Source organism: Peromyscus maniculatus, chromosome 2 (assembly GCF_049852395.1).
Source record: "Peromyscus maniculatus bairdii isolate BWxNUB_F1_BW_parent chromosome 2, HU_Pman_BW_mat_3.1, whole genome shotgun sequence".
Classification (NCBI taxonomy): domain Eukaryota; kingdom Metazoa; phylum Chordata; class Mammalia; order Rodentia; family Cricetidae; genus Peromyscus; species Peromyscus maniculatus.
Genome location: NC_134853.1, coordinates 5453528 through 5481227, shown reverse-complemented (window position 1 = coordinate 5481227; position 27700 = coordinate 5453528). Strand labels below are relative to the sequence as shown.

Below are 27700 nucleotides of genomic sequence, written 5' to 3'. Positions count from 1 at the left end.
ACAAAATTAGAAATGAAAAGAGGGATATAACTACAGATACCAAGAAAATCCAGAGAATCATAAGAAAATACTCTAATAACCTGTACTCCACTGAATTTGAAAAATCTAAAAGAAATGTATACTTTTCTTGATACATATCACTTACCAAAGTTAAATCAGGGTTAGATAAACAATTTAAACAGACCTATAACCCCTAGTAAAATAGAAGCAGTCAGTAAGTCTCCCTATGAAAAAAGGCTTAGAGCCAGATGATTTTAACACAGAATCCTACGAAACTTTCAAAGAAGAATTGATGCCAACACCCTTAAATTATTCCACTAAATACAAAAAGAAGGAACATTGCCCAATTCATTTTATTATCAGTCATTTTGATATCCAGACCACCTAAAGACCCAACAAAGAAAGAAAATTACAGATAATTTTCCCATATGAACATAGATGCAAAATTTATCAATAAAAGACTTGCAAACCAAATCCAAGAACACATCAAAACAATCACCAACCATGATCAAGTAGGCTTCACCCCAGAAATGCAGGGATGGTTCAGCATACATAAATCCACCATATAAAAAACCAAAAGACAAAAACCACATGCTTAGATCATTAGATACAGAAAAGGCTTTCGACAAAATCCAACACCCCTTCATGTTAATAGTCAAGGAGATATTAGGAATAAAAGGCACATAAACATAGTAAAGGCAGTTTACAGTAAGCTCCTAGCCAACCTCAACTTAAATGGATAGATGCTCTAACTCAGGAACAAAGCAAGGTTGTCTGTGCTCTCCATAGCTATTCAGATACAGTACTTGAAGTCTTACCTGGAGCATTAAGACAACTAAAGGAGATCAAGGGGATATGAATTGGAAAGGAAGAAGTTAAAGTATCTTCATTTGAAGATGATATTATAGTATACAGAAGTGAGCTGAAAATTTTCACCAGGAAACTCTACACCTGATAAACACTGTCAGCAAAGTAGCTGGATATAAAAATTAGTAGCCTTCCTGATACAATGTCACACAAATGACAAACAGATTGGGAAAGAAATCACATAAACAACAACTCTTACAAAAGCCTAAAATAATAAAAAAAAAAAAAATTGGGGGGATAACTCTAGCCAAGCAAGTGAAAAACTTTAATTCTTTGAAGAAAAGATATTGAAGAAAATATCAGGAGATGGAAATATTTCCCATGCTCATGGATCAGTAGGATTAATATAGTAAAAATGGCCATTGTACCAAAATTCGATGCAACAGATTCAACACAATCATCCTAAAATTCAAAAACAAAATCTCACAGATATTGAAAAGATAATTTTCATATTTATACAGAAACAAGAAAATCCTAGGATAAATAAAACAATCCACAATGATCTACTTGAGGTATCACCATCCATGATTTCAAATTGTACTACAAAGATATAGTAGAAAAAAAAAGCCTGAGCCGGGTGGTGGTGGCGCATGCCTTTAATCCCAGCACTCGGGAGGCAGAGCCAGGCGGATCTCTGTGAGTTTGAGGCCAGCCTGGGCTACCAAGTGAGTTCCAGAAAAGGCACAAAGCTACACAGAGAAACCCTGTCTCGAAAAACCAAAAAAAAAAAAAAAAAAAAAAAAAGCCTGGTATCGGCACAAAAACAGACACATTGATCAGTGGAATCCAACTGAAGGCCCAGACATAAATCCATACACCTGATTTTTGATAAAGAATCCAGAAACACACACTAGGAAAACAGCACTGTCAACAAATGGTGATAGTCCACCTGGATGGCTGCATGTAGAAGAATACAAATAGATCCATAATTATCACCCTGCACAAAACTCAACTCCAAATGGATCATAGACTTCAGCATAATACCAGATACACTAAAGCTTGTAGAAGACAGAGTGAAGAACAGCCTTGAACTCATTGGCTCAATCAAAGATCTTCTGAAAAGCAGGTAAGGACAAGCATTAAGATGAACAATCCATAAATAGGACCTCATGAAATGAAGAAGTTTTGCATAACAAAAAACACCATAATTTGAACAAAGCAACAGCCTACACTAGGGGAAGATTTTTACCAGTTACACACTTGACACAGGACTGATATCTAAAATATATAAAGAACTAAAAAATTAGGTATCAAGGAAACAAGTAACTCAATTAAAAATGGGGTCCAAATCTAAACAGAGAATTGCCAATAGAGGAAACTCAAATGGCTGAGAAAAACTTAAAGAAATAATCAACAACCTTAGTCATCAGAAAAATACAAATCAAAGCTACTTTGAGATTTCACCTTAAACTTGTGAGGATAGCTAAGATCAATAAAACAAGTGACAGCTCATACTTGCAACAATATGGAGTAAGAGGAATGCACATCCATTGTTGATGGGAGTGCAAACTTACAAAGACGCTATGGAAATCAGTGTGATGGGTATTACAAAAGTCTACCTCAAGATCCAGTTATATCACTCTTGGGCATATACCCAAAGGATGCTTCACCTAGCCACAAAGACACTTGCTCAACTATGTTCATTGCTGCTGTATTCATAATAGTCAGAAATTTGAAGCAATCTAGTTGTCCTTTAACAGAAGAATGGATAAAGAAACATGTGGCACATTTACACAATGGTGAATTACTCAGTTATTAAAAGAAAAAGACATCATGAAATTTACAGGCAACTGGATGCAACTAGGATAAAAAGCATCTTGAGTGAGGTATCCCAGACCCAGTCATAGTATCAGAAGGACAAATATAGTATGTATTTGCTAATATGTGAATATTAGTTGTTAAGTCAATGATCACCAAACTACAATCAATTGAACCACAGAGATTAGGAATAGAGTAAGAGACTAGAGGGAATAAACAGATCTGATTAGGAAAGGGAAATACAAAAACAATTAGGATAAATAAGGGAGCTTAACTGGTAGGATCAAGTGGAGAGAGGGAGGGCAGAGGAGTTGATGAAAGGAAAACTGGAATAAACAGCTGAAATTAAGGGCTGTTTGAGGAATAATATGGAAACCTAATGCAGTAGACACCTCCTAAAATACATACATACCTAAATGACATTACCAAATAGTAGGAGACAGAGCCCCAACTGGCTATCTAGCACCAGGATTGGTTTATATTTAATAAAGTTGTTGGCCAAAGGCCCCATGGAAATTCCCAAACAAGCCAAGCTATTGCCAGGACTGCAGGTTGCTGTCCACAAACTGACAGCAAGGCTCCATTGCTGAAGATAACACCTATACAACTCACTGAACATGGAGAAGTTCAGTTGGTGCCTACGTAGAGCCTTCACCTGTTAGTCCTAGTGTCTTTATTTAGTACAGGAAGGTACTCTGCATACAACCAAAAAAGAAGCGTCAACCCCATCCTGCCACAAACCCTCTCATCTACAATTCTGTTATGCCTGTAGGATATGCTACAGCAAAGGTAGCACAAAACTCGTGGGAGTAATATCTGATTTAAGGCCCGCTGACGCTCCAGATGGAATCCATACCTGACACTGATTTGGTTTCTAAAGACCTGAGACTAGGTAATCCAGGGTCCCAGGGTGAAACCAAATATTACTGGTCTAAAAAGCAAATGAACAAACAAAAATTGAGTGTGATAAAATTAGTCCTAATGCTATTCTATACTCATAGAATAGTTCCTTGCTCAGCCATCATCAAAGAAACGTTCTTCTGCTGCAGATGGAAACAAATACAGAGACCCAGAGCCAGACATTATCTAGAGGGACCTTGGAACACTCAACATTAAATGTGATATCTGTCAAATCCCTCCTGTCAGAACTCAGGAAACCCCACAGCAGAGTCTGAAAAAGTGTAATAGACAGAGCAAATGAAAGACACCAAGTAAACAAGGCCCTCTAAATCATGAACCAAGCCCATATGAACTCATGGAGACTGGGGAAGTATGCATAGGGCCTGAGTGGTCTGTACCAGGTCCTCTGTGTATAAATTATGGGCTTCAATTCAGCGTATTTATGGGCTTCCCAAGTGTGCGAATGAGTGGGTCTCTGGTTCTTCTGCCTTCCATTGGGCTCTTGTCCTTCTGTTGGTTTGTCTTAACCAAATCCGATGTGATAATTTTTGTTTTATTATTTTATTTTATTATTATCCTTTAGAAGCCCATTCTTTTCTAATGAGAGACAGAAAGGGAGTAACTCCAGATGGGAAGGGAGATGGGAAGAACTAGGAGGAGTAGAAGGAAGGGAAACTGTAATCAGGATATTTATGTGAGAAAGTAATCTAGTTTCAATAAAAGAAAAAATTTATAAATAAAGTTAATTTACATTCCATAAAACTGTGGGCAAATGCAATGTAATTTTATAGTTTGCTATATTTTTTTATTTTATGAGTTGAAATTCTTGGGTACAACATTTACTTAATATTAAAATTTTATTTTCTAAAATAAAAATATTTATATGTACACAAACATCCATATATATATATATTTGAATTAAATGTATGTGTTAAACTGAATATATATATATAACTGAATCTATACACACACACACACACACACACACACACACACACACACACACACACATATATATATATGAATGTATGGGAACTAAGAGAAACATTTCTATGGGTTTCCTGACTTTTAAAGTTAGAAGTATGGTGTGTGTTCCCCATCTCCTCTCAGTGAATATGGGACAGTTTTAGATAGGTGCCTTTCTGCTTGATTTCATGTATGATAATTCATTCATTTATCCATTGTGTGTATTTTGCATATTAATTTATTCAGTGAATTTTACAGGTCAAATATAGGTTAAGCAGTTTCAAAATATGTTAAATGAAACAATTTTCTATTACTGTCTCAGGGAATTGACTTGAAAAAAATATATATAAAATTAGTGTTTTAACAAAAGATGAACATTTATGAGGTAGCAATATTGGCAACGTTTTAGGTTATGTTCTGCTAAGTGCCTGTTTTGAGCATTCTTTGGTTTTGGTTGTCATATCTGCTAAATTCTATGAGATGATGATAGTCCTAGAGCCTAGCAGAGTACTCTTGTGATGGATTTCCCAGAGCAGGTGAGAATTTTGGTGTCTTACCTTACTGAAATTGACAAAGGCAAATGGACCCAGACAAAGAGACTAAAATTGTGATGAATAGCAATCTAATGAGCTAAGTTGAGCAAACAGATATCATAAAAACAAGAATTTGATGTCTTGTGCTTGGAGGGACAAACTTGTTAATGTGTTTGAAGTACACTTCTTTGGTAGCACTAACTAGGATGTGCAGATGTGTAAACAATTATGTTCTTTCTTTCTACTGCAGAGAAATTTACCTTATGCACAAACATGTTTTCAAGATACATCCTATAGTTGTTCAATTTTTTAAACTCATAAAAGGTAGTATAAATTGAGTCTCTAGTGAACCAGCACAGAAGTATGAAATAATAAAGTGATTTTATTTTTTAAAATTAGCTGTCTTTGAACTCTTGGATTACAATTTTAATCTGAAAATTTGAATGCTCATCACAATGTTTAGCTTTTATCAGCTTCCTCCTGTCATTTTTTTTTTTAACCATGGCTGCTTGTGTTACAAGAACTTCTCTACACAGAATTAGGCCTACTTATAGCAGCATGTATTTTGAGCCAATTTCAATACAGATGCACAGTTGACATGTAAGTCACATCAGAGATTTTTGGATGATGCTAATGATACTCAACTTTGGGGTCCCATGATTTGACTGACTTCAGGGGAAAGGAATGTACTGAAGTAGAAACTCCTATTTTGCAATTTCCTAATTAGGTATTCTAATATGTGAGTGTGGAAAAAACAGGTTATAAATATTTCAAGAAAGGAACTTAGACTTAATGAATGCATTTTTCCAGCGGATGTAAGTATAATCAAAAACATATTACTAGATGTATTATTTAATTTCCCAGGATATTTAAGTCTCTACAGTAAATCTCTCTCTCTCTCTCTCTCTCTCTCTCTCTCTATATATATATATATATATATATGCAATTTCTAAAGAGAATCTGTCTAGTTAACGGCCAAGTTGTTAAACAGTATCCCTGTTGTGTTACTTTTATTTTGAGCATGAAAGCTTTAAGAAGCATGAAATCATTTGAAGTGAGAACAAATACTGATTAAAAACAATTAGGAGTTGTTTTTTTTTTTTTTTTGAAGGAAACATTGGTGTGAACTAGACATCAGAGACACTTAATATGACCTTAGGACCATACATAGTATGGAGACTACAGGTAGCAAAAGGAAGCTGCTGCCACTGAGGAAAGAATGGCCTGTGCATAGGAAGCCTTGTAACACACACAAGAGGAGATGGTCAGGCTGAATCCACAAGATAATGAATGTTGATGAATGGCCAGCATGGGCCTCCATGTTGCTAGTTACCAGGGACCCTGTTTTCCTTGCTGGGGTTTAAGAGCTATCTTGAAAATATACATACTTTAGTTCTATAATAGATCTGAACACATATAAACTATCATGATTTCTTTGTAAGTAACCACTGGTATAGGTTTATATTCCTGTCTCATTTTATTTTTAAATAGTATTAGATTATAGTCAACATATGAAATTATATGTACATAAAAATTTTAATTAAAAGCCTGGCGGTGGTGGTGTATGCCTTTAATCCCAGCAGTCCAGAGGCAGAGGCAAGCGGATCTCTGTGAGTTCAAGGCCAACCTGAGCTACAGAGTGAGTTCCAGGAAAGGCGCCAAAGCTACCCAAGAGAAACCCTGTCTTAAAAAACCAAAAAAAAAAAAAAAAAAAAAAAAAAAAAAAAAAAAAAAATTCAAATAAAGCATATAAAATGTGTTCTATGGATAAAATATATGGTAAATTTAACTTATAAAGTACAATAATTAAACATCCCAAGCTTATAATCCACCTCAGGAATCAGAGCATTCCCAATAGCCTTCATCTGCTTGTGGGTTCCTTCCTGATCACAGCTGTCAGCTGCCTCATATCCCGAAGATAACTGCTCTTTGGAGTCTCACTGCTGTTTCTAGTTGCTTGTTTGGAAGCAGTACAGGGGCTGAGCTCTATTACATCAGGGAAATCATCAGTTCTGCAAACCATTTTTGCTAAACATTTACCAGCATGTCGCTGACTTTATCCATCCTGTGTGTGCAGTTGAAATGCATTTGAGTCCCTACAGTGTAACAATTCCACAGCTCATTGGTTTCATCGTCCGTGAACATCCTAACAAGGCTTGTTCACATTCCTGGTGCATAAAGCTGGTTTCTCTAAGATATTCATCTAGATACACAGTTCCTGGGTTTTCTATCATATAAATGCTCAAGATTTTAAGGTAATAGAAAACTTTTCTCAAATGGTTTAGACACCAACTATAGGGAGTAAATCTTTGTCCTCACTAGCACTTTTTGCCAAAAACTGGGTATAAAACAACACTTCATAATAGTCTCCATTTGATTTTTCCTGGTTTCTAAGGTAATGGGGCATATTCCATATACATGACATTTGGACTTCCTCTTCTATGGCATGTCTTTTTAAGCTGTTGATTATTTTTCAATGGATTTGTTGACCTTATTAAATTATAGGTGATTTTTATATTTGAATACTCATCTTTGGGCAATGAAAACTGTACTGCAGATACATTTTATCATTTTGTGTTTTTCCTTGGCATTTTTGGATAAACAGCTCTTAATTTTATTGTTAAAAACTGTGTATATATGGTATGCGTGTTGCTATGTGTCAAGTATGCATGCAGGTGTAGGCACTCTGTGGATGGTGATAAAGCCCAGAGGCTAGTGTCATCTTCTATCATTTCCCATCAGATTTTTGTTTAAGACAAGGTCTCTCACTGACTCTGGAGCTCACTGATTAGCTGGACTGGCTGGCCAGTGAATTCCCAGGATACTTCTGTCTCTACTCCACCAGCACAGGTGTTTTACCGGTGGGTTTGCACATGTGTGCTACCCTGCCCAGTATGTGTATGCGGATGGCAAGGATGTGAACTCAGCTCTCATATAAGTGCAGCAAGCACTTTCCCTGCTAAGCAATCACCTCAGCTCCATAGTTCTTAATTTTCTATAGTTGAAGTTTTCACCATCTTTTAATCTCAATTTTAATCCAAGTTAAATTAATTAAAATGATAAATTATAACATGAAAACCCTACAGATTATTGGGGTACCTCAGAATATTTCATTTTAATACATGTAAGCATTTGTGAAATACTAGTATGAAATTAAAAATGTTTATCTTTATAAACATTCATTATTTAGTTTGTTTGTGGTAATAATCACTCGAAACACCCCGCTCTAGCTTTTGGAATGTATAGTAAATTATTATTTCATTTGTATCTATAATGGTCATGGGCTTTTGTGTCTCGTTTAAGATGTTGTCCATTCAGGCATATGGAAAATATTTTCTACTATGATTTGTCTAGTGATCCTGATTCCACTGTGTCCTGCTAGAATACAGGCAGTTAAGATGGTAGTAATGCATCTGAGATGCTCCTGGAGGAGCATTACATGTACCACGTGTTCTGCAAGCATTTTGAAGGGTTCTAACTTTAACGTCCTATGTTAAGTAATGAAGTTTTTATTGCATCCTATAGAAGTGGGTATGGAATAAATACTATTAATTTTGAAAGATAATAAAGTAAACATCTGTGGTGCCGGGTGCCACAGATTTTGTCAACGACACAAAACCTAGACATAACTGGTTAGCTTTGGTCAACTTGATGTAAACTGGAGTCACCTAGGAAAAGGGAATCTTAATGAGCAATTGTTATGATCCGATTAGTCTGTAGAGCATTTTCTTGGTTAGAGATTGCTGTGGGAGGGCCCAGCCCATCTTTGGAGGTGCTACCCCTGGGCATATGGTCCTGGGCAAGCTGAGCAAACTATGGGAAGTAAGCCAGTAAGAAGTGTTCTTCCATGGTCTCTGCTTCTCTGGATGATAGACTGTGACTTGGAAGTGTAAGCTGAAATACCACACACTCGCACAAGGTAGTTTTGGTCAATGAGTTATGACAGCAGCGTATACCAAACCAGGGTACCTAGAAAGAGGGACTCTCAAATGAGGAATCGCCTCCATTAGATTGGCCTTTGTGCATGTCTGTGAACAATTTCTTGATTAATAATTGATATAGGAGGGCCCAGCCTACTGTGGATGATACCATGATGAGGCAGGTGGGTCTGGGCTGTACAAGAAATGTAGCTGTGCAAACCATGAAGAGCAATTAAGCAGCATTCCTTCCTCCCTGGTCTCTGCTTCAGTTCTTGCCTCCAGGTTCATGCCTTGAGCTCCTGGCCTGGCTTCCCTACCATAGACTGTAACCTATAAACTGAAATAAATGATCTTCTCCCCACATTGCTTTTGGCCATGGTATTTGTATCAAACAGAAAAGCAAGCTAGGACACGGTACAATGAGAAGAAAGGAAGCTGTTTCACTAGATGGAGAAGGAGGAGGAAGGTACAGATGAGACTTCGTCAGGAAAAAATGAAGTCTGTCTTAAGAAACAAGCAATATTTACAGTGTCAACACCAATTTAACACATGGCTGAGAGTGTGTGTGATATCTCCAATAAAATGTTGCTGTTTTCCTCCAAGAAGACTAACTGGATCAATGGTATGAGATTGGGGGGAAAGGAACTCATAATGTCCTTCCACTTTCTACAGAGCCAACAGGAATAAGTTAGAACTAGGGGCATGGTTTTGACAGTAGCCAGCATATAGCTGCCTCTTCAGAATCCACACATCCTGATTCCTTTTCTCATTTGCCCTTTGCAGTCCAGACAGGCCGGCTGTGCATGTGACTCCAGGCTGCAGGCATTTGATTCGGGGGAGGTACTTTTGCAAATCTGTAAGAGTTATCAAAACTTCAATAATTATGCTTAAACTTAAAACTTACCCAATGAATCTGGGATTATCTCCTCTGGAGAATGAAATGGCTGTAGTGTGTCTTCTATCCTTTCCATCAGATTGTCTCCTTGAAGCCTAAATGATTAAAAATCATCATTGGAGATTGTAACACAGCAAAATGGTGAACTAAGAAGTATATACCAGACTTCTGAAATCAAACATGATTCCTTAAAGTAAGCATAAACATTTACTAAATCCATCTTAATCCTAGGTCATTGCTTTTTCTAGCCTTTAATGAAAGATCTTCTATCTGCTCATATATATGTATATATATATATGTGTGTGTGTGTGTGTGTGTGTGTGTGTGTGTGTGTGTGTGTGTATAATCGTTACACTAGACCAGTGGTTCTCAACATGTGGGTCACAAACCCTTTCACAGGGGTCACATATCAGATATCCTGCATCAGATATTTACATTGTGATTAAAAATGATAGTAAAATTACAGTTATGAAGTAGCAATGAAATAATTTTATCTTTGGGGGTCACCACAACACACACACACACACACAAAAAAAAACTATATTAAAAGGTGACACAATTAGGAAGGTGGAGAACCACTGTGGTAGACTCTAGGGTCTAGAGCCAAACTCCTTTACATCTTAACCTAGTAGAGAAATATTTATAGTGAATATTTTTACTAAACCACAAAATCGGGTTAAATAGAAGGAAAGTAAGTCTGATGCCTTGTGTTCAGCTGGCTTCAGGATCCTGGACTTATAAGACAGTTTTTATGATTGCACAGAGGTTTCACACACACACACACACACACACACACACACACACACACACACACACACACACACTCCTCCAAATTAACCAGTGTGAATAGAAAGACCAGGGGTATGGGAGCCCACAAAGGTTTTCTAGTGAGATCTGAGCTTGCTTTACACAGCAGGGCTGCATTAGGGGGTGGCTTGACCATATGTGTGATTACCAGGTGTCTGGAATGTTCTGCACTTGGCTGTGCTAGGAGGAGGTCTTTTGCTCCTCCTCTTGGTATTCCTTTAAAAAGCCCTTTAGTAGGAACAGAAGGGGCCGGTGGGATTGGACCAGGCCCTCCCGAGCTATCCTGTGTTTTCTGTCTGTCTCTCTATCCTTCTATGTACAAATTCCTCATTTCTCCCTGTTCAAGAGTACCCTGGGGGAATAAATAGGAGGTGGTCTCCTTCACAGGGGTCGCATTATAAGACAATTTTTATGATTCATTGCACAGAGGTTTTACACACACACACACACACACACACACACACTTCTCCAAATCAACCAGTGTGAATAGAAAAACCAGGGGTCACATTTGTCAGGGGTGGGAAGGAGGATCCAATAGCCCCAGGATTTGCAAATGCACTAGGGAACCCTCCATGGAGGAAGACAGTGAGGTCCTTTAGAGGTGTATCTCTCAGCTGATGAATCCTCATGTCTACACAGAGCACTGATACCTGGCAATATCAAATTCCACTGTGTTTATGGAACACTCGGAAACTGCATTCTCAGAACAATGTGGGTATCAGCAACATGCCTCAGAATTCTCCCCTGAATAAGTACAGTCCTGTAAATGTTGAAGGAGACTATGTAACAACTCTGAGACCAGAAGTTTCTACCAATGTCTACACATTTACTGTACACAGAGAAGATGCTTTCCTAGGGAAATACTAATAAATGCATGGCTTCTAGCATTAAGTTCTGTTAAAAAATGAATGTATAATTCATAGCTATACTGGGCTCCAGTGTTAAAATTCTCAGTAATACCTGTGCTTTTTATACCATGGTGGAATCACACAATAACTTGTTCTCTTTATCATTTATAAAATTATAAATGTGTAAATTATGCTCATCTTTTTATAATATTGATTTCTGGGCATTTCTGTATATGCCACATATTACATTACTGCATATATATTACATATATGTCATAACATGTACTGCATATTAGCCTTCTATATATAAAATCATGTTCGTTATACTGTTTCAGCTAACAAGAATGGTAGTCAGGGAAAAAGGTAGTTGTTGCCAAGACTGAACACTGAGAGTTGATCCTAAGACCTACACAGTAAAAGGAGAGAATTTATTCTGGTCACTTGTCCTCTGACCTCCACATGAGTACCATGGCATGTGAAAACCCATACCCACAAATAAATAAATAGTCACACACACACACACACACACACACACACACACACACACACACAATTTAAAGACTTATCAAAGAGAATTTTCCTTGTAACACGTTTTGGTCAGCTGTGTAGGCATTTTATACCTCAATAAGTTTTACCTAAAAAAACTTAAAACTTAATGCTTTAAAATAATTATTGAGCTAACTTTTCCTCAAATCTTCCTCACTACTTTCCCTCTTTTCAATTCATACTAACAAATTAGGAAAAACATTTTTGGTAACTCATAATATCAAATATTGGTGTTTGAGCTTTCTTTTCCATGACCATTCTATCAAAATTATTAAAGATGAAGTAAAAAGGCACATTGCATATTTGAAGATGTAAATAATATTTGTTATTAAAAATTCACAAAGGGCTAGGGAGCTACCTCAGTGGTTAAGAGTGGTTACTGCTCTTGCAGAGGACCAGGTTTGGATTCTAAGAACATACATTGGGTGACTAACAAATGCCTGTAACTACAGATTCAGGGAATTCTATGTCCACTTCTGGCCACTGAAAACAACCTCACGTATATGTACATACAAACACATATACACAAAAATACAAAATTAAAAATTCACTTTTAAAAATATTTCACAAATGTTTCAACATACTTGTGTAATTAACAGTAGGTTAAAATGTAAACAGACAATAAATTCCCAACAAAGATGAAAAGAATTAAGGCATAAAATCTGTGCCTAGCTGGTGTGCGAGCACATGTCTGTAAACCTGCAATCCCAGCACACAGGATATGAAGGCAGAGGATCCCCAGTTCAATACTAGCCTGGTAAAAATCTGTCTGAGAAACTGAAAAACAAAAATAAAATAAAATAAATAAAAGCCTTTTTATTGTTATTTTTGTTTCTGTGTTTTTACTCATCTGATGAATCAGTAGAGGCAAATGTTTACTTAGTATTTATTAATTTGATTGGTGATGGGCCACATGTTGCAAGGATCAAAGGAAATTCTAACTGAGTTGAACAGACAAATATCCATGAATGAAAAGTCCCAGCAAATTGGGTGTCCTTGAAGCTGGTTCATCCTTTTTCTAGCACAGCCCTCCAGATGCCTGAGAAGTTGTTCGCCGTGACTTGGCACCTTTCCCCCTGGGGAGTGACATGCTTGACTGCTCTGCCAATGTTCCCCACGCTGTAAGCCACACAGCATCACTGTAGTCAGAGGTTAGGAGCTGCTGCACAAAGAAGGGTTGTGTGGGCAAGGCCGGGAAATACAGCCTCTAAAAAGCTAAAGTGTTTGTATTTTACCTTTTGCCGCAAGACCTTTGCAAGCCTTTACTATTTGCTTTCTGAAACTACCCGATCATATTAAACAAACTTCTTGATATGTTGAACCCTTATGCAGGACACCTCCACTCATCCTTGTCCCACTGAAGGTCTTCTGCTCGGGAGTGAGGTGGAGTTCAACGGTAGAGCATGTGCGTGGCATGAACATGAAGGGCAAAGTATTATTACTACATAACTCCTCTCCCAAAAAAGCTTCCTGGTCCCTCAGTCTCAGGTCACTGAGGATCGTATGGATAAACCCTTCTGCTCTCTGGTGATAAAGACTTTGCTGGGATCTCTTTTCTTCTTAAACCTAGTGTCCCTAGTATCTGGAGTGTTCAAGTGTTCATGTGGGTGCACATGGGGGAATCTCAGGGTCCCTTGACTTCCTCGGACCTGGAGATCACTTCTCTGCTTCATCACCCCTAAACCAATGACAGGACTCTCACAGTCACTTGGTGGTAGAAATGCCTGAGTCCATGTTCCTTGGAAAGACTTCCATCTTTATACTTTCTCATAACGCCATTCCCGTTAACACTTTTTTTCTAGAATGATTTTAGTTGTATGTCCCTGTTCTCACTCTTCTTCATTAGGTATTCTGTTTTTTTTTCCTATTGTCTTTCTTCCTTCCTCAGTTAGAATTCACACGTCCTCAGTTCCCTGTCTTGTTCTCCTTCCATAGCTGCCAGCAAGACTCCAGCCCCACACTAATCCGTCATATGGTGCCTGCGTGAAACTAAGCAACACTAGTGATGCTAAGACTCTCTAGTCCTGGGAGTACAGCGCGATAGTTTGCAACTCTAAAGTTAGCCTTCTCGGGTGTCTTTCTCCCATTTTTTTCAATGACTTTCCAAAAATAACACTTCTCCTGTATCACTCAGAAAAAAAAAATATTTCATCTGGAATACAGAACTTCAATCCTCCCTCTCAGACAAGCTCCATAATTATCTTCACTATTTGTTTTCCAACTCACAGAGGAGGAATCTATCAACTGGGCTGGTGATAGGGGTTCAATGTCTCATGTTTCTCTTGCTCTTTAATTTGTTTTATCCTCCTCCATCCTGCCATTATTATTCATTCTGTACATTTCCGCTATCATTCCTCATAAGATATGAACAAGCTTACTTCTCTTTCAGCCATAGACTGACAAGCACACACACACACACACACACACACACACACACACACACACACACACACACACACACACACACTGCTCCCACATGTTGCTATTGTTTCTTCTTATGTATTGTACTTGGAGCCAAGCTCTTAAAATCAACCTGCTTTAGTTTGGTTGTGCCTCAACTGACCTGGGATAATTGCTCACACGAGGACTTCTTCATTGGCTGTGTACAATGGGATATTTCAGCAGAAATAGCCTTACGGTCAGCATTTTTAGTGGTTCCATAGACAGGTTTTAAGAGGGTTCACAATAAATTACAATGAAGAAAATGAAGAGTTTTAAGTATTTGTGACCTCTTCCTTGGAAAGAGAGAGAGACCATAATTTTAGCTGGTTTCACAAAATAATCTTTAACTCAAAGGGGTTTAAGAGCTCCCATTTGTGCTGGCTTCTTGTCTCCTGCAAGATGAGTTACAGTTTCCTCCGCAAGTTACGTGAATCCCTCCATCGGACAACCCTTCCTGTGTCTGCAGATCCATCTTCTCGGATATTCTCCTGAGGCTTTATAATCTATAAAGCTAAGAACGCTGTCACTTCTTCAAGGCTGGCTTGTTGGGAGTCCCCGGCATGTGCTGTTCTCTCTGGCGCCGTTCCCTTCTCCTCTTTCGCCGTGTGACTCATTTCTTGATTTCATTCTGGATTCTCCCCTTTTCAAAAACCTTTCCTCTGGAAGTCTTTTGAATCTATGCAAATCTTTACCATAGCTCTACTTCACTGTGTCTCCGCTCTTTATTTAGATGCCTGTGTTTCTTAGTTCCAGAAGAGATTTTGTCCCTAAAATCCACCTTAACTGAGTTTGGGTTAACTGAGTTTGGTACATTACAGGCTCTAAGAAATTTTCTAAGATATTTTTCACTGATTATTTCAGTTTGGAAATAAAGAAAGATATGATCCAAGTGACAGGTAAGAATTCTCTGCAGACTACTTATTTATAACAGCATGCCCTTGAGAAATCCTAAATATCACCCTGTCTGTATCTTGGGTCACGTAGTTCTTTGCCTGGCCCACCTTGATGCAGAACATGAGGCAGAGGCTGCTGTGTAAGGGCTTCTGTAATCCAGGAACCAGGAAAGAAGGACATGGGTATGTAGAGTAGGAACAAAGCCATGTGATGATGGATAAATCCCACATGGAGTTCTGAGGAATCCAGTGAGATGTGATTACTCGAAGGATGAAAGGACAAAGCATTGGTTCGCAGATACCCAGTCAGGGTGGCTCTTGGGCACTGGCTTTTCTTAAACCACAATTTGCATGTGCTCTGGTATTGCATGGTTGCCATTTGTTATTCCTGAGCAGTAAATAAGATGTAATAAGACCATGGTAAGTGAGATGCTGAACATTGCCCCTATACAAATCCAGTTACTTCCCCTTAAAACACCTCGACAAGAGGTAAGGCAAAGAATGTTACAATGAAGCACACATGGGGCTAACGATGGCTATAAGTCTTTTTTGTTTAAAACAAATTAATCAGCTTTAACTTTGTACTAGCCAATGAGATCCAGCTAGGTAGAAGAAGGGATGATATAAACACTGGAAAATAGTATCCCAAATTTTGTGGGATGCTTACTGACACAGTCTTAACAAACATGGTATTGAGAGATGTATCCACAGGAATTATTGTGCCTTTCACAAAACCTTGTATGTATGCATGATTAACAAGCACTGTATAGTGAGAAATTACACAGATCTTGCAAAATATATACATAAGGAAGAGGGATTGGTCAATAAAAGGTCAGAGCTCATTCAGGAAATTGGTTGTGATAGTATGGGTCATATGTTGGATGGATTTCACTCTTTCACCATGGAAAACACAGAAGGAACTTCCAAGTTCTTATCCAAAAGTATCAATAACAGCACAGGACTGACTGTTCTAAGGAGGGAGTTTAAAGAGTGTAAGCAGTGAGGGAATGGGGAAGGTAATGTGTACCATTTAGTTTGTTCCTTTTCCAAAGCCATAAAGATTCAATGAAGTACTATAATTTTAAACATTTTTATTAAATCTGTTCTGTTGTCTGGATATGCAGTTCTGTGGTAGAGTGTTTGTCAAGCATGCATAGTACCCTGTGTTTGAAACCTAGCAAAAGACAAACAAAATCCTGGCATTGTTGATCTAGTTGAATCATAGCATAGCAATGGAACATTCAAATAAGCAAAGTATTGTTCTTAAAGTTACACTAGAAGACTTAACAGGTCTGTATAGATAAACAATCACTTTTCTCCATACACTCATTACTTTGTCTGAATACTTCCTAGAAGAAAGCAGTATTTAACTGAAGAATAGATAGTCATCAAATGCTTCTTTGTCACTGAATAGTTAGTTGAATGCTTAACTAATGCTCTAATGCATGCAGCAACTCATAAAGATGTACTAACTGAGGAAGCTTTCATGGAGTCGGCAGTACCTGAAAAGGATAGTAAGATAACCCTAGGATCTCTCTAAGTAAAGAGAAAGAATAAGAGAAATCAGGATGGAGTGGTGGGGAAGAGAACGTAAGAATACCGGGCCATCTGATAGCTTCAGTGAGAGCAAGCATGACAGACCTGGATTGAATACAAACCACAAAAGAGAAGGACTTAATGTAGAGGAAAGCTCTTACAGTCTGATATGCCTAATGTGAGAAAACTGTAACAACAACAACAGCAATGTGCACTCAACATCAGTCTGTTGAAATACATGAGATTATCTGGAAATTTTGAACAATAACACAGAAACAGAAGAGCAAAGCATGGATGAGGGGTTCTATGGACATTTGCTCACAGAGAAGCTAGAGACAGAGGAAAAGGCAGCTGTAATTCCCATCCTTGAGGAGGTTAGTTTAGAATAACCAGAAATAAGGAGCAGACAAGTAAGAACTCCAGCTTATACAAAAGAAAGGAAAAGTTAAGCCAGAATGGAAGAGGAGTATCCAACTTCATACAGAGTGTACAAGGAGGAATGCTCTCAAATGTGGTATTTGAACTGAAACATGAACTGACAGAATGTTCCAGACCCCTGGAACAATGGTGCTCCAATATGAAGAAATTACACATTCAAGTATCTTCCAGCCAATGACTTTAGTCAGGTGAAAAGGATGGTGTGTTGTCAGAGAGAGATCTGGGATTAAGTCAGGTAGGACAAGCTACAACTTCATGTGATAAATACGTTTGATGATGAAACAACTCATCTTCTTCCCTAAAACCTGAGGAGCCCCCAGAGATCTCTGAAGTAGGGTGACATGAGGAGATGTGTGCATTCCCAGGGTTTGCTTTGCCTGTGATGCTGCAAGAGGAACACAAAAGACAGAAAACTCCCAGGGAGGAGAGTACACCTGTCTCTGTGAGTGTAGCAATGACGAGGGGGGGCTGATTCCAGACATGACTTGGAGTTGAAATGGCGTGTCTGATAAATGGTATGTCGACATGGAATTTGAAAGAAAGGAGGGACGTGCTATCGATTGGGTGGGTGGGTGGGCGCTGAGCAATTGAATTAATAATATGTCATTGTCTGAGATATGAAAATTAAGAGAAATCTGATGGAGATTAAGCAGAATTTAGTTTGGGGCGTGACAAAATATACATTTTAGACCTGTATGTAGTAGAAGTACAGAGAAACAATTAGATACTCACATGAAGATGTTGAACAACTGTATGAAGCTGTGGGGAGGGGTTCTCCTTCTGGGTTAAAAAAATCTTACCCCTCAAATGTCAGGATGTGGCATACTATTTAATGCAGTTACTTTGAATATTATGATGTTTCTCTTCCATTGCAAAGCTAATGGCAACCCTGATAAATATCAACTAAATCAGGGGGTCAAGTTAGCAGTTTGGGTTTTAAGAAGCATTTTGAACCACTTTCTTTGAAAGGATAGAAACCACTTCTCTCCCTAAGCAAAGTTGCTTTAGATTCCCAAAGCCACTTTCATGGCAGCGATCATTGGATTACGTTTATTCTTTTTCTCAATGTTAATTTGCTATTGTGGGATTCCAGTGTATTTCTTTGGGGTTTGTTTTTTAAGGAAATCTTAAGAACTTATTGCCATTCATTCAATTTTGATGCCTTAAAATAAATCAAACTTGTTATCAACAGCAAAACAAAAACAGTAAAGCCACACTGAGACCCTTTAAGGGTGCAATTCTACGTCCCAGACCTATAACCTGGTGTGATCTGTGTGTATTTACAAGTTTGCCCCATGGACATCACAGGTTTCCTAAAGTCAGAGCCCAGGCCCTGTGTTCTCCACACAGCATCCAAAACTTACAGAAGAGCTTATATTTGTTGCTCAAAGTAACTATCAGATTTATTATGCATTCTGATGGTCTCTGTCCTACCCTACAGAAAAAGAACAAAAACCTTACTGCTGTCCTAGGGAGTGTCAACACGCCCCAGTTCTTCAGAAACAACTTAGATGTCCTTTTCCCACTCATTTGCCAAACTTACTTCTCCACCTTGCAGCTTTTCTCCATTTACTCTTTGTGGGCGATCTCTTTGTACTGACTTCGGTCTTTTGACACAGTCCCTCAGGTCCCCTTGATAGCACACCTATACCCTAGACATGGCTCTGCCTCAGGATCTCCAACACCAAGAAATAAACTCCTACAGTGCTTTGTTTCCCTTTCCTACTCCAGGTCTTTAAAATCTTCCTCCCAGCATTCATCTGTGGATGCTTTGGGCCTCATTCTCACTCTTGATAGTATAGGCAGACAGTAATTGCTACTAGACAAAGCTCCTTCCCTGAGAGGAGAGCAAGCAAAGTACTAGTCCCATTTACCCTAGAGATTTTATTAAGTTCTGTTTCTAAAACTTACAAGAAGCCTTGCGCATTAACCTCTAAAACATAATGATTGATGATGACATCGAGATAAAAACCATGCCCCTTCTTCTTGTTTCCCTCTTAGCGTCCTATCTCTTCAAAGTGAGATATGGTCCTAGAAACTCCTGTAACTCTCCAATCAAATTTATGGTTCCCACAGATATGGAGGATGCCAGGCATGTAGTTTCCATGGTTGCCTCTTATCTGGGCTGCTAATTATTTTTTTGGCAGAAGCTAAAGGATTTTAACATCAAATCTGAGAGAAGTGAACAGAGAATAAATGTTCTGTTGCTGCTCTTGTCTGCTTTTCCTCAGATTAAGCATAAATCTGTCAACACAAAATGGGATTCAGAAGATGAGGCATGGATCAGGGTTGACTTTGACCATACCTAGGAAATCCTACACCAGCTTTTCCAGGCAGATGGGACCAGAATATGGGCCAGTAATTGGCCCACCATAGCTATGTGTACAAGGGACAGCCCTGGGGATATTCCAAACTTCCTGAAGCCCAAAGTAAACATGAGAAAGGATAATCTCAAAATGTCCTGATGTTCTGGAGTTAGAGGAACCCATGGAGAAAACAGCCAATCAGAGTGAGCCACAGTGTGGACACTGAAATCAGCAAACATTCTTCAAAAGTTTCTCCCATCTTCATTTTTTACCTAGATTTCATATCCTAAAAGGATCCATCAAAGTGTGAATGTGCTTTTGGCCTCCATCATCCCTAGGGCAGAATTACGTAGTTGTAGTCCTTATTTGAAACTGTAGGCCAGTTGTTCTCAAATTGGATATCCTTGGAATCTCCTGGGGGGATTTCTAGACATAAGTTGCTGGGTTTGCCACAGGGTATCTGAAGACCAGACAGTGAATTTCTGCTTCTAACAAGTGTCCAGGTGGTGCAGGTACTTCAGAGCAGGGCCACCCGATGTAGTCCATCTGGTTGTATCACTGAAAGGGCAGAGCTTCCCACCCACCCTGCCAGGGCACTAGAGGTGCACAATGGTGTGGAGAGCACTGCCAGGGATATTGATGGTTTTCTTCCCCTGAGTAGCTAGGCATTCGTTTCTAGCTGGATGCTAAGTTTTATTCCCTAACATCGCATCACTCAATCTCAGAATCTGACTCGACTTGATGCTATGAACTTGCCCTACTTATAGACATGCTTGGTCAGCAGACATCAATTTCAGCAGCAACTAAGAAGAATACTTGTAACATACTGGTACTCAGCAAGCTGAAAAGTGAGATTCTGTGTGGATCCAAAATAATTTGGGGGGACAGTCCAAAGCTTTATTCTTTCCTCACCTATTGCTTCCTTTAACCAAAACCCTTCATTCATGGTTATGAAGGGGAGGGCTGACTCACATGTGCTCATGATGGAAGACAACCCTTCTGAGTATCTCTTGGAAGCAACTTACAAGTCAGTTTCTTTTGTTTGTAACCAACTTCCTTTCCTTTCCTCATATTCTTCCTCTCCCTCTCTCTTTCTTTGAGTTAAAAAATCAAACTCTACACCCCTGGACCACCCTTCCCTGTGGTACCAGAAATGTTAATATGTTTCTTAAGTTCCTTCCTTCAGTTTTTATCACTTCAAAGGACTCAGGATAATTAAAATCCCATTACAACTCCTAGCTCAATAATAGGACATGCAGAAAGTTCTAAGTTACTGGTGGCATCATTTTGCACCAGAGAGGGATGGGGTCTTAGTGGAATTCTCTGAAACCATAGATACCAATTGAGAGAGTGTCACCAGGGACTACACACTAGCACAAATTTCATTAAATATTAAGAAATTGATGATAAATGTGAAACCATGAAGAAGAATCAGAGGCACACTCTAGAGTCCATCATTAGAAAACTGTTCTGTTGTAGAAGTATACAAAAGCATTGCTGCCATTTGAATGTTAAATGTCCCTTAGAGGTCCATTTATTAAGGCATGGACAATTCCCTGTGGAGATACTGGGAGAGTGAGAGGACCTTCAGAAAGGAGAGGGAGGAAGTCAGGCCGCTGGGTGTGTGCTCTTGAAGAGGTTTCAGGGCACAAGCCCCGCCTCTCTTCTTTGTTTCCAGGCTGCCATGAGGTGATCAGACCTCGACCACAAACTCCCACCCTCATATGCTGAGCTCCCAGGGACCCACGAAGATGGATAGGCAACCATGGATTGAAACTTCTGAAACCCTTACCAAAATAAACACTTTCTCCATTTACATTGTTTCTCTCTGGTGTTTTATCATAGCAGTGGAGAGAGAACTAAAAGAAAATCTCAGAAACACCAACCAAGTCCCATCAAACTGAGAAGGTTGGGGGATTAAGGGCAGAAAAGAACTGAGGAGATTCTCTCAGATACCAGAAACTCTGCAAAGTTTGCCAGGTTGCAAAGTTTCAGCCTAAGTCTGAGGAGCTAACGTACAACCACATGAAAAAGAAAGGGTGCTCCAGTGGGAACCTCATGATCTGGCCTCAAAAGGTTTAGGATGACATTGTGCAATAATCAGGCTCCTAAACTGCAAGAGAAGTCCCATAATCCAGAGCAGTGAGGCTGGAAGGTGAGGATAGTCTGTGACTGGGAACTTTTTCACCCAGAACCACTTTCACTGTTGGTGTCAAATAAGTAGCTCCTATGATACCCAGAAATAAGTTGAGATATTCTCCCCAAGTTCAGCCAATTGAAAGACATTTGTAGACACTGAGAAGTTCAGAATTCTAGATCCTCCAACCTCCCTGACTGAACTTCCCTGGGTCCATGCAAAGAGGAAGAAGCAAAGTAGAGAACTCATTCATATACAAAATATCCAAGTGGCCAGCTCTAAAATCATCTGAGAAATAGAAATAAGCCTAAAGAATCCCATTATTCTGAGATCAGCATGCACATTGTATGATTCTGGGAAGAGAAAATGATACATGTGAGGGTAAGTACAGTAGTGATTCAGCCATAATAGACACAGGCAAAAACTGGGGGAAAAATCGAGAAGGGTCATCAGGAGTTTGGGTCTAATAATTCCACACTTTACAAGAGAAGTGAGAGATACTCTTTCTGATAATTCAGGGATCATAAACTTAGTTATGTTAGCAGTTTTTAACTAGGCATAGAAATAGGATATATGTAACCATAGACAACAATAATATAGCATTGTGCATTTCAAACTGTTGGAACATTTCCACCTTTTCAAAATGATAAATATCTGGTGTTGGGGGAAAAAGACCACCCCACCCATCAACTCCTGGGGCAGGAGGGAAAGCAATCCCCACCCCCCACCAGCTGCAACACTTGGGAGAACTGGTCCTGTACCCTACCAGGGCAACATAACAGAGCCAACCCTGTTATCTGAGGTGTGGGTAAGCTAGCCCCAAAATTGTGAGCATGGGACAACTGTCCTCATTATCCATCTGCATTTATGGTGGCATGGGCAGGAGGGGCTTCCCCCCACCACACCCATCAACACCTGAGGCAGGTGGGAGAGCTGGCCCTGTGGTCATCAGTGTGGGAGAACCATCTCTGACCCCTACAAGATATGGGTAAGCCAGCCCTGAAATTGTGAGCATGGGGAAGCTGTCCTGTGGTGGCAATGGATGAGGAAGAGCTACCCTTCTCCCCCACCCACCCATCAATGCCTAGGGTAAGTGAGAGAGCTGGCCTTGGGGTCATAAGAGTGAGAGAGTTATCCGTGATCCCCACCAGCTGCAAGGAAGCCTGGAAAAGCAGGCCCTGCACTTCACCGGGGCAGCACAATTGAGAGAACAGGGTTAGAGCAAGTATGGACGAGCCAGCCCCAAAGCTGTGACCACGGAAGAGCTCTTCCCATACTCATCTGTCTTATGGCGACAAGGGCAGGGGAGAAGTGCCCTCCCTCCACTCCTTACCCCCCTACCTCCACCCCCCCACCTCATCCCCCTGCATCAACGCTGGAGGCAGGTGGGAGAGATGGCCCTGTGGTCATGAGAGAAGTAGAGTCATCCCTGACTCCCACCAGCGGCAACACTTGGGAGAGCAGACCCTGCACCTGCCCAGGGCAGCACAATAGAGCCAATATGGTTAGGGCAGGTGTCGCTGAGCCAGGCCCGAAATTGTGACCGTGGAGATATGTCCCCATTCCCCATCTGGCAGACCAACCCTACACCTGCCCAGGCCCAGACCCAGGGTTATGACTTGGCCAACATCCAGCCCATCTATGATTGCTAGAGCACGTGAAGGGACCTGACCTGCAGACCCAAACCTCCAGGATCTCCACAACACAGGGCATCGACAGGATGTCCAGGAAGGGTCCTAGTGGGGGCCCAACATTGTGTAGTGGAGACCAGGGGCCTCAAACCAGACCAATGACTCTTTGCAAAGAACGCTTGCAAGTAGACATGGATGGACAAAGGGGCACAATGGTGAGGTTTGCTGGGTTGCACTGCAGCTTCTATGATGTAATTTTTAATTCCTTCTCTTTTTTAAATTTTTTCATTTTATTTTTTTCATTTTTGTTCTCTTGAATTTTGTTTTATTCAAGAGGGGATGGAGGGGTGGAGGGGGAATGTGAAGAGATGAGGAATGAATGGAATCAAAATGCATGATGTTAAAAACACATAGAATAAATCAATTTTATTTTTAAAAAAGATAAATATCACTTTTCTGTTCTGGCCTGTATGAAGCAGACTCACGAGCTAGTGAGACTCAAAAGTTAAGAGGTTTTTGGCACCCAGGAGGTGGCAGCTGGCTGCTCCATGGCTGTCATTGTGCCACAAAACGAATATTTTAAATTACTCCATAAATTTAAATGTACACACTATGGCTATCATTTGGATTAACATGAGAAAAAAACTATGGATATCATTTGGATTAACATGAGAAAAAGAGAAAAAGAAGGAACTTGGGAGGCCCAGACAACACGCAAAGAAAGTAAAAGCAGAAAGAAAGAAAGAAAGAAAGAAAGAAAGAAAGAAAGAAAGAAAGAAAGAAAGAAAGAAAGAAAGAAAGAAAGAAAGAAAGATTGGCCTGAAGGCTAAGCTCTGCCATAAATAGCACCATGTGAGAAAATACAAGTGAAGACGATGATTAAGATGCATGAAAAGAGAAACACCAAATAAAAGAATGGTGCAAAGACTCCCAGGGATCGGGACCTATCCATGTGCTGGACAGAGCGGGCAGTCTAGAGCAAAAGTGCTTATTAAATTGTAAAGAAAAAAAAGTAAAGACTGCCTAGTTTTACAGTTGGACTAGTGACTAAAAAAAAGATAAATATTTGAAAAGATACGCTCACTTCAATTCAAAATAATATATTGTACAGGTATACGAGAATATCACATGGCACCCTGTAAATCTGTACAATTTGCATGTTGTTATACATCCATTAAAATTTTAATGCTTGGTGTAGTGGTCCACACCTGTAATCACTGCAGGGGGAGGTTAAGGCAGAAAGATAGATTGGAAGTGAGCCTGAACTAGTTAAAGAAACCCTGTTTAAAAGAAGGAAAAAAAACATTAAGAAAAGGGGGAAAGAAAAAAGAGGACAGGAAAGACAAAAATAGGATGCATGGTTTATAAATTACTGAAGAAGAAATCTCATGTAATGTTCAGGACAGTAAGAATTACACATCTCACCCATGATCACCTCTCACAGCTTTATAACTGATACATTGAGAGTTTCCGTTGGTTGAATTATAAAGCATTAAAGTATGTGAAGTAATTTTATTATAGAGTTTTGCATCATTCAGATAGAAAGGGATTCACTAGATGTTACATATTTTTGAGTCACCATTTCTACTGAGAATTTTATCTTAAGAAAGTGATTTAGCAAGTCAGAAAACTATTCACCACTGTGTTAAGAAGCAAACTGCATATAAAGAGTAGACAGTGACTAAGAACAAGGCTGCAAGTATAATAGTGTCTTAAATGACAAGAAAACCCAAATCAGATATTCATTAACATGACAACTGAGTCACATAAAATTAAATGGAAAATTATAGATGTATGATCAGCATTTTATAAAACAATAGTGATATATAAGTGAGAAATGAAATGATATGATGATGATAAAGATAGATGATGGATGGGTAGATAGATAGATGATTGATAGATAGATAGATAGATAGATAGATAGATAGATAGATAGATAGATAGATGATAGATAGTTTGATAAATAGGTAATATAAAAGAAAAATACAAAAGATATTATAATGAGTTCAAAGTAAAGCATAGCTCCAAAATCAGCAAAAGTCTCTTACATTTCATAACACATGTCAGAAATACTAATAGCAAATCTGTACCAAGTGTCCAAATGTACAGTTCCATGTGACATTGCCCCTATGCTAGGAGACTAGAAGATACTCAAGCCTACACACAGAATTTGTTCTATTTTCCATTTGCATGAGATATTCCTGATGCACTCCTAATCTACAGGGCAGCAGACGTTTGCCACTTGTAAATGTCTTAGCTGGAGCATTTCCCCTCAGCTTTACATGTTTTCTAGGTATCACATTTGTTGTGGGGCTGTAAACTAGGCCTCTTAAGTTTGTGTTTAATGTAACCCTGTGCAATAAGTGCAAACGTGGATCAGAAATAGTTTTTTTAATGAAATCTTAAATTTCCTTGTTTACTGGTATTTGGACGGAATCCTGAGATAGAGTGATAAGTGGATGGAAAAGGTAGAAAAGATTTGTTTTAGGAAATGTGAAGTATGCCTTGTCTTGAAGTGAAGTAATGGAAAGACAGAGGACTTATTTTATTCTACCAACAATGCTTTTAAAATTCTTAGGCAGGACAATACTGCATACATATATCTGCATAACTAGACAAGGCGAAGCCCATCAGGCATAAGGATATTAGAGTGACTCATCTTTTGGCATAGTATCTGGAACATAAATGCTGCTGTTAAATTGTAACTGCCATCGTCTAGACTGTATGTTTTCTGGTGTACACATCAAATGCTCTCTAGAAAAGCCTATATGATTTGCTTGCAGTGGAATATTTTTCTTATGCCTTCTGCTTTGAGAAACTAAAAATGGTATTGGTAACCAAATATAGTCTATAAATAAGGGTTTCCAATGAGTCTTCAATATTGCTTAATTTTTTTTACTTTTATATAATTATCATATTTAGAACTTTAATTCTTTTCCTCAATTTTCATCCATTTTTTTCTGACCAGTATAAGCCATAACTTAGACATAATGGACTTTCTGACTGGTAAAGAATAGATGATTGTATTTAAAATTATGGAGAAACTAGCTATTTGAAAAGCAGACATCAGTGATTGCAGGCTTAACAAAGCACAATAGATTCCAAGCAATGTTCTTTTCTGTTCATGTATTTCATTATCCATTGTAAGCACTAAGTTTTGTGAATAAAATGCATCTTCTGAGAATCCTACTTATGAAATGTTCTTAAGCATTCAAAATGTAATAGTCCAGTATTCTTTGATAGTAATAATATCACCAGTAGACTTGGATCCTAAAAGATTTCTTCTGATTAGTGAGGCTACTGTCCACGGATCGATATTCATGCAGACGAACAAAATCTTTTGTTTGACACACGTTGTGCAAGCCGTTGTGGAACTACGACTCTGTAATCGGTGCAATTACCATAGTAAGTACTTGAGGTAATTTCAGTTTTACTACAAAGTGTACCAGAGACGTACAGACTATCACACAGTGGATGATCAATAAGTCTCCACATGTGGCCCAAAGCCAGAACTTTAGTTCTTCATTCTTTGTTTCAGTTTCTCACAGAATGGCTCATCCTCTGACTGTAGGAGCCATCTAAGTCAATATCCCACCATGACAATGAAATAAACTCCAATAATGCCATTGCAGCACTTAAAGAGTCTATCAACAAAAGTTAATATTAGAGATGGAACATTCAAAACTTCATTTTTTATACCAAGATTGATATTTTTGTCAAAACCGGAATACTATTCTCTGTCATGACAATTTCTCTGATCATTTTATACATAGAAATAGATAGTGAAAGTTCCTTTCTGAATTCGTCATCTCCCAACCCATACACACATGTCTTTATTGTATGCTATTCTGGAAAATTATTTATTTTAATAAGCCAAAAGTTGTGTGGGGATCAAATGCATTTAAGATCTATTGTTCTGTTTCCCTAAGGTTTGGGGCTTAATTAATTTACTTGTAGACTTATTGCTCTCATGCTTCAACAAACATGTTCTCAGAAAGCATTCCATACAATCTTAATTAAAGGTGGCTTAAAGGGGAGCTTATCAGAACTCCACTTTCAGGGGCACCTAAGAGGCCAGAAAGCAGACATGGTGTGATTTTGCTTGTACCGGGGATCTGTAGGCAGCTTGTGCCCTGCAACACCCCTATTCTTCTTTGGGTGCTGTCTCCCGATTTGTTCCAGCCTCTCACTGTGTTATTTGAAATCCTCTCTATCAGCATGGGAGCTACAATATGTTTGGGACTAGCTCTTGAGTCAGAGACTGGTGTGTCAAACAA

General features: G+C 39.0%; 1 protein-coding gene across 10 annotated transcripts in view; it reads right to left on the bottom strand.

The window, feature by feature from the left end:
* C2H8orf34 (chromosome 2 C8orf34 homolog) overlaps positions 1–27700 on the bottom strand; it is a 385259-nt gene that overhangs the window by 81029 nt on the left and 276530 nt on the right. For all 10 annotated transcript variants that reach the window (XM_015993542.3, XM_006974691.4, XM_006974693.4 and 7 more), the window contains one exon: positions 9849–9934. In XM_015993542.3, coding sequence (XP_015849028.2) covers positions 9849–9934 — 86 coding nt within the window. The remainder of the gene's footprint in view (positions 1–9848; positions 9935–27700) is intronic.